The sequence below is a fragment of the Emys orbicularis genome, chromosome 3 (assembly GCF_028017835.1).
Source record: "Emys orbicularis isolate rEmyOrb1 chromosome 3, rEmyOrb1.hap1, whole genome shotgun sequence".
In the NCBI taxonomy this organism is placed as follows: Eukaryota; Metazoa; Chordata; order Testudines; family Emydidae; genus Emys; species Emys orbicularis.
Genome location: NC_088685.1, coordinates 40,804,150 through 40,817,092, shown reverse-complemented (window position 1 = coordinate 40,817,092; position 12,943 = coordinate 40,804,150). Strand labels below are relative to the sequence as shown.

The 12,943-nt window shown below is 40.8% G+C and overlaps 1 protein-coding gene across 3 annotated transcripts; it reads right to left on the bottom strand.

The window, feature by feature from the left end:
• Nucleotides 1-3,430: 3,430 nt before the first annotated feature.
• Nucleotides 3,431-11,779, bottom strand: TMEM18 (transmembrane protein 18). 3 transcript variants are annotated; one of them, XM_065401126.1, is made up of 7 exons: nucleotides 11,692-11,779; nucleotides 10,825-10,945; nucleotides 8,681-8,735; nucleotides 6,906-6,999; nucleotides 6,731-6,816; nucleotides 6,021-6,144; nucleotides 3,431-4,400 (listed from the first exon to the last, which is right to left on the bottom strand). In XM_065401126.1, exons 1-6 carry the CDS (start codon nucleotides 11,737-11,739, stop codon nucleotides 6,141-6,143), a joined length of 408 nt encoding a protein of 135 aa, XP_065257198.1. In that variant the 5' UTR covers nucleotides 11,740-11,779; the 3' UTR covers nucleotides 3,431-4,400; nucleotides 6,021-6,140. The 3 variants fall into 3 exon arrangements, with proteins under 3 accessions (XP_065257198.1, XP_065257200.1, XP_065257199.1); XM_065401128.1 differs by having other exon boundaries at nucleotides 10,825-10,942; XM_065401127.1 differs by lacking the exons at nucleotides 3,431-4,400; nucleotides 6,021-6,144 and having other exon boundaries at nucleotides 6,280-6,816.
• Between the last annotated feature and the right edge of the window lie 1,164 nt (nucleotides 11,780-12,943).

The window sequence follows — 12,943 nt, the reverse complement described above, 5'->3', positions numbered from 1 at the left end:
TTAAATCAAAATGGGGGTCCTCATGTTGCTACAGTTTGAGAACTGCTGATCTAACTGAACCTATTGACCTTCAGGGCACTGTGCAAAGCCTCTTTTCTCAGGCCTTTGAATGAGGAGTTGGGAAGAAAGGGTAGTTTATTCTGTTTATTTGATTCTGGGCTGAATTTGTGTGTACGTCGTAACTAGCACTTGGAGTTTGTCCATTTTAAGAAATTTGCTTTGTTTTAACCAGTTCCACCAGTATTTAATTAAAAGCTATTTACAGTACTAGGCCCTGACCCTGCAAGCACTTACCAACATGCTTAACTTTACTACCATGAGTAATTCCACTAGAATCAACATTAAGCATATATATACTTGTCTGCTGGATTTGGACCTTACATTGCAGTGTGATGCATAAATTATCCTTTTAAAGTGATTTTCCTGTAGAGGTTTTTATTTAAATCATGAGTGTATGGGGCAGTTTAAAATAGTAAAAATATACGTAACACGAAGTATCTGCTCTGAAGTGTTTACAGTCTCAGAATTCTTGCTCATTCCTATATGTTGCAATTAGTTGCTTAGCTACTATGGAGATGGGCAGTATGGAAAATATCACAAGAGAAATAAGAAGTCAGTTTTTGCGTGTGAAACATTCAATCAGGGCCGTCCTTAGGCATATGCGGCTGCGTAGGGCACGAGAAAATTCGGGGCACTACCAGGACCAGGGACAGCCCTTTTGGGTGCCCAGGGGAGCCTGCCAAAGAGGGCACTGTGCGCTGGCCCGGCCTGATGCTCCATGCGCGCCACAGCCAAGCAGGCAAGGTGCTGGTTCCTCTCCGGCCCAGCCCCTCCCCCCCGGCTGCTCTTGGCCGGCCGGCCCAGGGCTGCCTTCTCCCTGCCCCCTCGCTCCTCTTGGCCAGTTGGCTGCCAGCTGAGGGCTCCTGCCATTGACAGGGGTGGAGAGGAGTTCTCAGCCTCTGCAGCTCTGTTCTGGCCCCACCTCCTCACCCCAGAGGCTCGTACCACTTGGTGGTACAAGGGGGAGGCTCGATGGCAGGCCCAGGGGTTTCTGGTTGCTGAACCATTGCGGACAGCTGGGCTCCTCCGTGGCACAGTTCCCCGTCCCCCCCCATCTCCTTCCTCCACACTTGGGCCCCTGCCAGGCATGGGGCAGCGCTGGTGGGAGGGCGCTGTGCAGGCAGCTCGCCCCCTGCCCCGTGCACCCGCCCCAGCTATTATTTGAATGCAGAGGCCAGGGAGCATGGGGTTCCTCAACCATGCTGGGCAGGAGGCAGCACTGGCACGCAGTGGATGGACACCCTGACTAGTGGGTGCTCCTTGTTCCAGATAAGCCCTCTCAGCCCAGGCCCCATGGAGCAACTGGAGACCCAGTTCCTGCTGCCCTATCCCTCCCCCCCCCCCCCCACCAGCAGGGCAGCTCTGTATCCTTTGCTGCCTCGTCCCTCCCCCTCCAGGCTGCAAGCCCAGGCTGCCGCAGCGGCTGCTCCGTACGAAGCTCGGTGTGCGTCAGCAATGATGGTGGTGGTGGTGGGGGAAACGGACAAATAGTCCATCAGCATTATAGAGTGCTTAACTTGTTTAAGCTGGTTTTAATAAAGTGCATGTGGCAAGTTTTTCAATACTGTAAGCTTACATTTGTGTTGCTAAGAGCAAGTCGGGCATAGGGGCACCAGTTTAATAATACTGCATAGGGCCCCATAAATCCTAATTAACCATAGTATTCCCTACTCATATTACACCTGTACTGGATGTAAACTGACCCTTATTTTTTGAACATATACAAGATTTTGGGGGTGTTTTGCATTTAAAAATATTTAACTTGGATACAAATATATACACAGACATACAGTATCTGAGTTTTCTGTGCCGAGATACAGACTTTGGTTAACAACTTGCACAAACTGCTTTTAGTCACACTGTAAAGTTAGTGTTTGCAAGTATTTTTCCCCAATTATGTTAAAAGGCATAAGACTAATATATATGTTAAAAACAGTTCAAAATGATGAGAGAGGAATAAAACATTCACTAAATTAGAAACTTGGTTCTTTATCATCTGAATCCCTAACATATAACCTCTTTCATTAAAAAAACAAACAACAACAACAAAAAACCAGTTGCTATAGCTCAAGCAATCGGAAAAGGTTGAGTCCAAAACTTCAGTGTAATTTTGATCACCAAAATTCATGTTATTTTTTACTTCAAACTTTTCCCCAATGTTTTTATACTATTAAAACTTATGTAAAAAAGGCAAACCAAACCCTTCCTCCTCTATATGACAATCCTTAACTTTAAAACTTACCTTTTTTTTTTTTTTTGTAAATATAGTACCCTAGCAGAAGCTATGTTGAACATTTTCTGAAATGCATACGTGATAAATTTATCAAAATGACAATGCTACTTGAGGCCCTGATCCAGCAAAGCACTTAAATCTATGCATAATTTTATGCATGTGAGTAGTTCCATCAATTACTCATGTTTTAAAATTTTGCATGTTCTTAATGGTCAATCCCATTGAAATCAATGGGAGTTAGGTGCCTAACTTGCTTAAACACTTTTGAAAATCCCATTAGGCACCAATCTGCATCTTCGGGCATCTGAATATCTTTCAAAATCTAGCCCTAAGTAAGCACTGTATTGGGGTCTATGTCAGTACTAGTAGATGTCCTTATTCTTAAGGGATTTAGTTCAACTTTAAAATAAAAAGGGGGCAAAATAATCTTGACTTTTTGTCTTATTGAACTTAAAGAAACATATTACTTTCAGTAAACCTGTTCCAAGCCAGAGAGTGTGTCCTCTTATATAGAATGACACTGTTAAAAACTGACTCCTCCTCCTCTTTTCAAGTTTCCAGACAGAGCCGCATCAAGTGTCTGTGGGGAAATTCACCTCACCTCATTAACCAGTTTTGCATTTGGAATTATGTTAACTTCAAATTCTATTACATTTAGAGTTCTTTAGCAAATTTAGGGCACAGTACTAATTGCCCCCCTTTCAGAGGCACCTAATGCACCAAAAGTGCCATGATTCAAATACAGAGAAAGCTGGGCTACAGGAAGGATGACAGGTGGATGTCATACTCCTCATGCACCTTTTAGCATTATTCCACAGTGACTCTCCCCATAGCACTGAGAAGAGATCAGGGCATGTTGGAGGTGTAGCTTGTCTCTGCGGGTTACATGCATCCAATGACTAAATTCCCTTTTGTAGCCCAAAGTCTGCAGTAGTTAGTAGAGCAGCTATCCCTTGGCTGTGTCTTTGCTGCTCCAGGTTCACTGAGAAGGAGAAATCTTCCAGGCAAAGCATGTGGACTCAGGCTTTCCACCACAAATAAAAATTTAGTCCCAAGTTACTTATACATATAGAAAGCTGAAGCCAGCAAAAACTGTCTGAATTCAGGATGTAATTATTTTAGGTTTGTCAGCACGTAGGCTTTTAGGTTACATTTATTGTTCTATCACTTCATAAATCCATTCCTATTATAACCAACACAATCGTCACTTTCCATTTAATTCTCTGAGAGATGCTCTTATGGTTAAAAACACTTTTTCAAATTATAAAAAAAAATGAAACAACATTTTTTATTGTTCTTGTATGTATTTCCCTCACTCTAAAACTTAAAATTTCCTTCATAATGTTACACAAAAAGGTTATCTAAAGGAAAAGTAATCAACATAAGTAAGGCTTGATAATCCCATGGGGGAAAAAAAATGCAGGAATACTTTTGTTATTTACATTTTACTTCATTTGGAAATCACATTTGGCTCAGTTTGCAGTCATTAATTTATACAACTAAATTATTTTTCTTAAATGTATTGCTATTTATCTTTAAGAGACCTTTTAACAGAGAAGGCTTAAAACCATGTGCTGCTTCAATTATACTTCGCATTCTAAAGTGTATTTTTAGTGTTTCCTGGAGCTGAACAAAGCTAAGACTCCAATTTTAAAAAAATACCTACTTTATTGATTTGGCACCTATTCTCTCTGAATGTGCACATATCATCCACACTTTGGGAAAAAAAGCCACTGTGCTTTTGTATTCATTGATTTTTAACAAAGACAACATCCAGCTTCTATCCACTTAAAAGTATGCAAATTATTGTAGCATTATGGTGATGTCCAACTTCCTCAATGCTAAAACTGTCATTTTTACTTAAAGATTGCGCATTGGCATACGTGTTATTCTGTTAAGTATTGCAGTATGTTATTTATTATGCTCCAACATTGTTGTCTTGCTGTACAAGACAAAGCCAGACATGTCCCTGATGCTGAAGGGTCCAGCCCTTATAAGGTGATCTGTGTGGGTGGACTCTTGGGCCTGCACGAGCTTCACTGATTTTGGTTCAGCTCCACAAAGATGCAGAGAACTGTCCCCATTGATCAGCTTGCAAGATCAGAATCTAAAAAGAGAAATAGAGTACAGGATGCTTGGAAACAGGAAGGGGTCCTTATTTTTTCCCCGTTACATTTATTTATAACTTAGAGAACTGCTCTATGAATTCTCTTGTATGTCTAAGTTCAGACATAGCAGTTTTGTTTATAACAGCCGATCCCATGAGAATTTTATACAGTTCTAGAAAAACTATTTTTCATTTTCCTTATCTCACATTAAAAAGGACAGATTGTGAAAACTTATTAATTTGATTAAGGGTGAATTATAGCCATTTACAACACTAAACACATTTTGTTGCAAATGGCAGATTGCCATACTATGACTTCATAAGTAAAAACAACCAGTACCTCTTTTCACAAAATCCTATTTTTTCCACTGGTGGGGCAAGCGTTTTTACACAGCTATAGTCAGTCTTATTGTAGAGAGGATCAAGGAAATTATCTGCAGCCAAATCACTGTACATGTTTACCACAACCTAAATACACTTGTGATACAAACATGGGCCCACATCCCTCAAAAGCTTATGCACATGCTTAACTTTACTCATATGAGTAATCTCATTGGCATTAAGGGGACTACTCAAGTGATTAAAGTTAAGTTTATATATGTGTGTAAACTTGGGATCTTAGTATTATTCTGCTTATGCAGATTAATATTCAGCCTTTAATGTTAATATGTTCTTTGGAAGTCTGTATCAGATAATCTTTTCAGTCATACTGCATTCGTCTTTGGCCCAATGACTAGGTTTTTAGCCACAGTGGAACAGTCATTGGGTGACAGAGAATATGACAGTAGCACTGTGATTAGAGCACCCACCTAGGAAGTGGAGAATCCTGCACCCAGTCACCCTGCTCCAGTCAATCATCACGGATCCGCGTGGAACATCTTATGAGATTGAGAGAGACCCACATCACAATATCCCCTAGCTAATGGATTATAGCACCTTCTTGAGGTGTGGGAAACCACCTGTTCAAATCTTTTCCCTCTCTGGCAGAGATGGGAATCGAACCTGGCTCTCCCCCATCCAAGGTGAGTGCTTTCTCCACTGTGCTAAAAATTGTCAAGTGGGCAGCGCCCCATTTTGTATGGAGCAATAGAGGCCTCTAACTCATTTCTGCAAGAAGTGCCTTAGGCTCCTAAGCCACGATTCCAGAGGGGTTTCCAGTCACAGCTTGCTAAGCAAAGATAGGCACTATCTCCGACAGACAGACGGGTCTTAGGACATACCACTCTGGTCAGCATTTGCCATTGCTAGCTTAGGCGACTCCCTGCCTAGTGTGCTGGCTTTGAAGATCGCACTCTTAGGTGCCTAGCTCTTCCCATGCATCATATAAGCTTAAGTGACTCTCTCAGCTTTGGGGGTCCCGTTGCTCCTGTTGCCTAGCAGTTAGTCATTGTGATGCTATGTTGCAAATGTCTAAGTCCCTTTTGGGTATCCCACCTAAAAAGCTCAGTCATTATAAAGCATGTTTTCTAATCCTTTAAATCATTCTTGTGGCTTTCCTGTGAACCCTTTCCAATATATCAATAGTCTTCTTGAACTGTGGAAACCGGAACTGGATACAGTATGCCAGCAGTGGTTGCACCAGTGCCAGATACAGAGGTAAAGCAGCCTTCCTACTCTTACTTGAGATTCTCCAGGAGTGCAATAGTCCTTTTGGCCAGTGTTGCAGTGGGCACTCATGTTCGGCTGATTATCCACCATGACTGCCAAATATTTTTCAGAACCCATCTTGACCATCACGTCTCAGCTGAAATTTACAGGACCAGGAGTTAGAGGGAAAAAAATCATCTTTTTATTTGTAAACTGATTCTGTAAGAGTTGCTTATTAACATACACCTGGTGGGATGCACAATACTTTTTTTTTTTTTTTTTTTTTTTTTTTTTTACAGTTTTTTTCCCCAATGTATCAACACTTGAATTTCATAATAAAACACTGTAAGCAAAGATGGGGTATAATCCACCACCCACTGAAATCCGTACCAAAGCTCCAATTAACTTTACGTGGATTTCAAATCAGACCCTTAATGAGCACCCTATGAAATAAATATGTAATTTATGGACAAGTAATTATTGAGCAGAAGATATGAAAGTCTAAACTAGCTGAGGCTACAACACTGGTGCAGCACAAAACAAACTACTGTATGGTAAAGAGCATGAAGGTTTTTTTAAAATCAGCTTTTTTCTGTTTGCATGGCCATATTCATATCACATGTAAACAAGGACCATTTGTAGCTGACGAGGGTACCCAAAAAAACCAACCAAACAAAAAAAAACCCATGATGGAAGGAATGGTTACATAAAGTGTTATTAAAAATAAATCAATTAATATTCACTTTTTCTTTTCTTTTTCTGCTCTTCTTTTTTTCTGTAGCGTCTTCAATTCAGTCATTACATTCAGTGTTTTATAAACCCAGGTAATCTGAAAAGTAAGTATATTTACATATGATGTGGACACATTAAATTTATAATCTGCTTTATTATAAATATAAACTTAAATTAAACACATACCACTATTATTATAGCATTCAACAGCAATGGAGCTGAAAATACTAGGGAAATAAACATCCCTCTTGAATCGAAATATTGGTATTTAGAAAATAACCTGAAATAAAAAAAAAAAAAAAGTGTTACTTAGCATACTTCATACATTACATTTCAATAAAAAATAATTCCTGTGCATGCATGTTCTGCTGTGTATGCATACTGTAACCAACTCTACCCTTTCATTTCTGCACAATATTTTTGTTAATGTGGTAGAATTGTACACTGCAATTAAAAACCTGCAGCTAGCCTGTGCCAGCTGACAGGCTCAGGGGCTGTATAATTGCTGTATAGATGTTTGGGCTTGGCTGCAACCTGGGCTCAAGGACCCTCCCGCCTTGGATCCTAACGACTAGGCTGCAGCCTGAGCCCCAACATCTACACCGCAACTGAGGGTATGTCTCTGCAATTAAAAACCTGTGACAGCTGACTCAGGCTACCACATTAACTCCTTAGCCCAAGCCTCGCAAGCCCAAATCAGCTTGCATGGGCCAGCTCCGGGTATGCAACTGCAGTGTAGACATACCCAAAGTGACTAACAGATACAACATCCTCTTTGAAAATTGTGTGCGCACATTCACATTAGGAAGCTATGCTTATGCATCAGAAAGAAAACATACTCTTACATTTATGAAATAGCTCTTCTTTTGTAGACACCAATTTCAATTATTCCTGATATTTGAATACATAAAGTATATATGCATTCGGGCCAGAATTTTCAAGCATTCATGTCTCAAGTTTGGCACACAGATAAATAGTTAGATGTCTAAATAAAAACACCTACTTTTCAGGGTGATGCACACCTATAGGTCTAATTTATGTCATGGGAAGATACGGATGCTCAGTACCTCTGAAAAATCAGGCCAATTTTTTTTTAGGTGTCTAAGTACAGATTAAGAGCCAGATTTTTAAAGGCATTTAGGCACCTAAAGATGCAGATAAGCATCTAATGGGATTTTAAAAAGCAATTAGGTGTCTAACTCCATTGATTTCAGTGGCAATTAGGTACTTGTGCACTTTTGAAAATCCCACTAGCTGCCCATGTGCAACTTTGCGTCTAAATGCCCTTAAAAATCTGGCCCTAAGTGCTTAATTTTAGGTACCCGAGTTTGACCTCAGTAAGTCAGACCTCCCACTTCATACAATTATTAGCCCAGGCTTGACCCAGACATATAAACAGACAAGAATTATCACACCTTGCTGTTCCAGCATTATGTCTCTTGAGTAGAGACCAATCATGCAAAAATGTCGATGCTCTTGCACAAATAAAAATATGGATGAATTTCATGACCAAAAGCAAAAAATACCTTCCACCTCCTCAAAAAAACCACCTAACCCTGTTTTCACTTGTGACTTAAAAGGGTTTTCACAAGTTTTCTGGGGTTAATTTGAACTAAAACAAAAACAAATAACCTGGATCTGTAATGTTTTTTAAAAAGGTCAAACAAGAAAAGCATAAACAGGATCCATATGAAAAACAATGTAAATGATTTCCCCCATTAAGGATAAGAGTTAGGTATACAGTACTAAATAAAATATAATACTTGGCACATATTGTGTTATAATTTTAATGTTCAATTCTTTTTGTTTGTTAACTAATGAAACCATCCATTATACTACTTTCCACTGCTGAGGGACGTGATAACTTCATTTAGAAATTGCTTTTGAGGACTATACAAATAAAACCAGCATTACCAATAAAAGCAAAATTTAAATATGAAAATAGAAATTAATATAATTACCTCCAATTCATAGCAGCCAGTTCATTGATATATTCAGCACAATACACCAAGGCCACTGGATCACAGAAGGAAACTAATATTAGGTTGAATATTTCTTGACAAAATGGACAGCTGGTGATCAGTTCTGAGCCTGTACACATTATATATATCAGGGGTCGGCAACCTTTCAGAAGTGGGGTGCCGAGTCTTCATTTATTCACTCTAATTTAAGGTTTTGCGTGCCAGTAATACATTTTAACGTTTTTAGAAGGTCTCTTTGTATAAGTCTATAATATATAACTAAACTATTGTTATATGTAAAGTAAATAAGGTTTTTAAAATGTTTAAGAAGCTTCATTTAAAATTAAATTAAAATGCAGAGCCCCTTGGACTGGTAGCCAGGATCCGGGCAGTGTGAGTGCCACTGAAAATCAGCTCGCGTGCCGCCTTTGGCACGCGTGCCATAGGTTGCCTACCCCTGATATATACTATTTCTCCCCACCCAAAAAGGTTAGTTATTATACATTTGAGACTTTAATTGCACAAACATAATTCTGAATGTTTGTGTCCCACATGAGATCTCATTATGTGAGCACACAAAACAAATGTAGTAGTATTACAAAATGATAAATGCACAGGTATAAGTTCGTAGAAAAAGGTCAATATAATCAAATCTACAGTATAAAATACAACTTTTTAGTCAATCTTACTGATGGTTCAGTTGTAAAACTTAATGTAAAAGCAAAAACCTCACCAAAAAATAAGTAATTATCTTAGAACTAAGGTTGTAAATATCTACCAAATTACTTAGAAGCAAAAAACATGAAGAGAACCTTTTAGTTCTCAGAAAACAATTGCCTAAAAGCCTGGATAGGTTAAAATAAAAACAAATACACCAGACATTAGGAAATATCTAATTAGGAGTCACCAAAATAATCATCTCTCTCCTGTCCTCTGCCAACCCTCCTCCCTGTGTACGTGCCACATGAGACATCCTGATGAATGTTTGATAGTGTTGTTTTCTTAAATGAGGAATTTAAAGCAACATCTTAAATCCACTTTACTTGCAAAATTTGTCTAAGAAATCAAACTTTTATACCTGGCTTTAGTTTTATACGTAAGTGTCTTGCACCCCTGGCTGTACCTGATTGAGACACTGCCCCTACGAAGTTCGCAGCCTCCCCATATTATTATAGTTGCACGTCTATACAAAGGAATTTGAAACTTTGTATGCTTTCAGATAATTGTCCTGAACTCACTTCTTGTTAAGAGAGATAATTTCCGTTGACCATTTATGGCTCTGAAAAAAGCAACAGTGACTTGCAGTGAGGTGAAGCCTGGCACACTTTGGACTAATACTAATATATACCCAGACTATTAACAGTTCTTATTCAACAAATGAGCACAAACAGAATTATAATCACTAGTGTGCCATAGAGGAGATGTATAATAGTATGTATAACTTTAAATCACTTATTTTCAGAGACACTGGTGCAACGAGGAAGTGTATTGTCTACATACATGCTCACCTCATGGTTCACTGTTTTGTGGAAAATGACGCAGGCACAAAGTTAAAGCAGCTTGGGTGACCTTAAAGGTGACCTACACAAGGTTCCAGATGTACGCTCTTTTTGGTTGTATATGGAATATAAAGAAGGCCTAAAAATTCTTCTGACCTCCTAAACAGATTAAAAAACCACAAAGTCCCTATTCTTTCCAAGGCTACCTCCTTGCTATTCAACTTTGTCATCTTCAATGAGGCCAATATAGACACAAAGTACATGGAAACCACTTAACTGCTAAATAATTCTCAACCACAAAACCACCCTAAATTAAGCAAAGCACAAGTCTTCAACAAGACCAAAATATTTAAACTATTTTTGAGTTGCTGGTTCAAGCTGTTTGGGAGACAGAGCACAAAAAAATAAATAAATCAGGCTTATTATAGTAAAAAGGGGGATGTTATTGTATATATATTCTGTTGAACAGTATATTACATTACTAAGTGGTGTGTGATTGTATATAATAACAAATGAGCACAAACAGAATTATAATCACTAGTGTGCCATAGAGGAGATGTATAATACTATGTATAACTTTAAAGATATGGATGCCTATTTCAAACTGAAACAAACACTCAGGCAAGCTATTAATTCTCTACTCACCCATGCAGAGAAAATGCCCTATCTGCAGGTGGTAGCGCTGGAATGAAAAGCAAGTGATCAGGAAGCAGAGGATGTGGAAAACGGCAAGTCCCAATAGCCATGGTTCAGACCAGTCTGTCTGCTGCAGACAAAACATGAAATCAATTAGGAAACTTTTAGGAAATAGAACATAAACTTTCATGTTACCTGTACCAAAGCTAACCTTACTCTAGGCTTACATATTAACAGTTATCAATTGCAAAACTGGAATTTTACTTTACTCTTCTAAAGTACTGACATCAGAAAAGCACAGACTTGGAATGCAGATTAAGAAAATGATTTAACATTAAAGCAGACAGCCCCAATTGAAAGCTTCCTTTAAACAAGGAAACAAACAAAATGAAGAAAAACAGATTGGCCTGGACTTTACAGACACTTACACACGTGAGTAACTTCACTTACACTCAGTGGGACGCCTCACACCACCAGTGTTTGCAAAGTCGGGCCCCTGATACATTCGGAGGCCAGTGACACACATAACTGGGCCTGTATCAGGAGGGGTTTGACAGCTTCACTCTCTCATGTCCAGAGAGCCCTTTGCCACCAGAATAACGGAGAAAGCCCAATAACTCCCGGTACGTCACGCACCAAAGCTACCTCATGACTTCCCCAAAGGCAGCCGAATTCCCACTATTCCACATACTGAGGTACCAGAGACCAACATCCCCCCGACCCCCTTCATCAGCCCCCACCCACCGGCGCCCCAGAGCTCTCCCCTCCCCGGGGCCGCACCCATCGCCCCGCCATGGAGCCCCCACGGGCCCTCCCTCCCGTGCTAGATGAAGGTCCCCCCGCGCGCTGCTCGCCAGGGTGGGCGGGGGAAGTTACCGCCAGTATCGCAGGGAGCCCGGTAGGCACGCGCTGCGGCGGCTCCATCTCCGTGGTGGCCGCCTCCCTTCATTCTCGCGAGAAGCTAGTGGGGAAATCTCGCGAGATACGACGTGGAAGCTACGTTAGCGCTCGCGGCATTTCACAACATATATAGAGCAAGACCGCGTGCGCGTGTGCGTGACGCGGGGATAGCGGGTGTCGGTGTTTTTTGTGCAGCCTTGTTCCCGGGTCGGCAGGTGTCTGTAGGGGTCACCCCCTTCTTCTGAACTTACACAGCGCAGCCGAGCTGCCCCAGGAGGGGTGGCTGGCTGGGGCTGGGAGGTGTGCGCCGTTACATTTGGCTCCTATCCTGCTGGGAGCAGGATAGACAAACACTTGTCAGGAATGGTGTAGATAATACTTAGTCCTGCCATGAGTGCAGGGGACTGGACTAGATGACCTCTCGAGGTCCCTTCCAGTCCTATGATTCTGTTGCCGGCACAGGGTGCCCGAGGCAAAGCAACAGCGAAGGTTCCTGGCCCGGTGTGCTTCGCGCCAATAAACACACCAGGTGGAGAAGCAAACAAAGTTTATTTGAGATCTCAAAGCGGTGCAAGGAGACTGGCACGTCTCAAATCAAGCACAGTAACAGAAACAATTTTTTTTCCTTTATACCTTTTGCAGTCATCCTCACCCCCCCTTCCCCCGCTACCCCTCCCTTCCTCCCCCTTTACCCCTCCCTTCCCTGGTAACAGTTACTAAGCAAATAGCAAGTACATTTAAGCAGTTAAGTCATTCTTGGCAGCTATAAGCCTAGCTTGTTAGTAACTTCTTTAAACCGTTATCTTGTCCTTTTTCCCTTCAGCCAGAAACATGCAGGCCTCATTATTACCGCTTGCTACCAGTAAGGGGGGTTACCACTGATAGCAGGCTGCTTACACATTCCACTTGCACCTGGCTTTTGAGGTTGATTAGAGTTTAAACATGGAAGGATAGAGTTTGGTTCACTTAGGCCTAGTGCAGGAAGGCTTCATTGACACTTAGTGGCCTTCCACCCTCCCAAGTTACCTAGGGTGATGCCTAGTGACGTCAACAATTCTATGATCTTTGGAGTGTGGGGGAGGCGTAGATGTGATTTTTTTCATGACTTGCTAATCTTCGAAGCATTTCTTTAGTGGGCAACCCATTAATCTGATCCCTAGACTTATATTGCGACAGTTTTTTCCAAAGCCAATTTCTACCTAAATTTTCTTTTTCTCATAAGCAACAA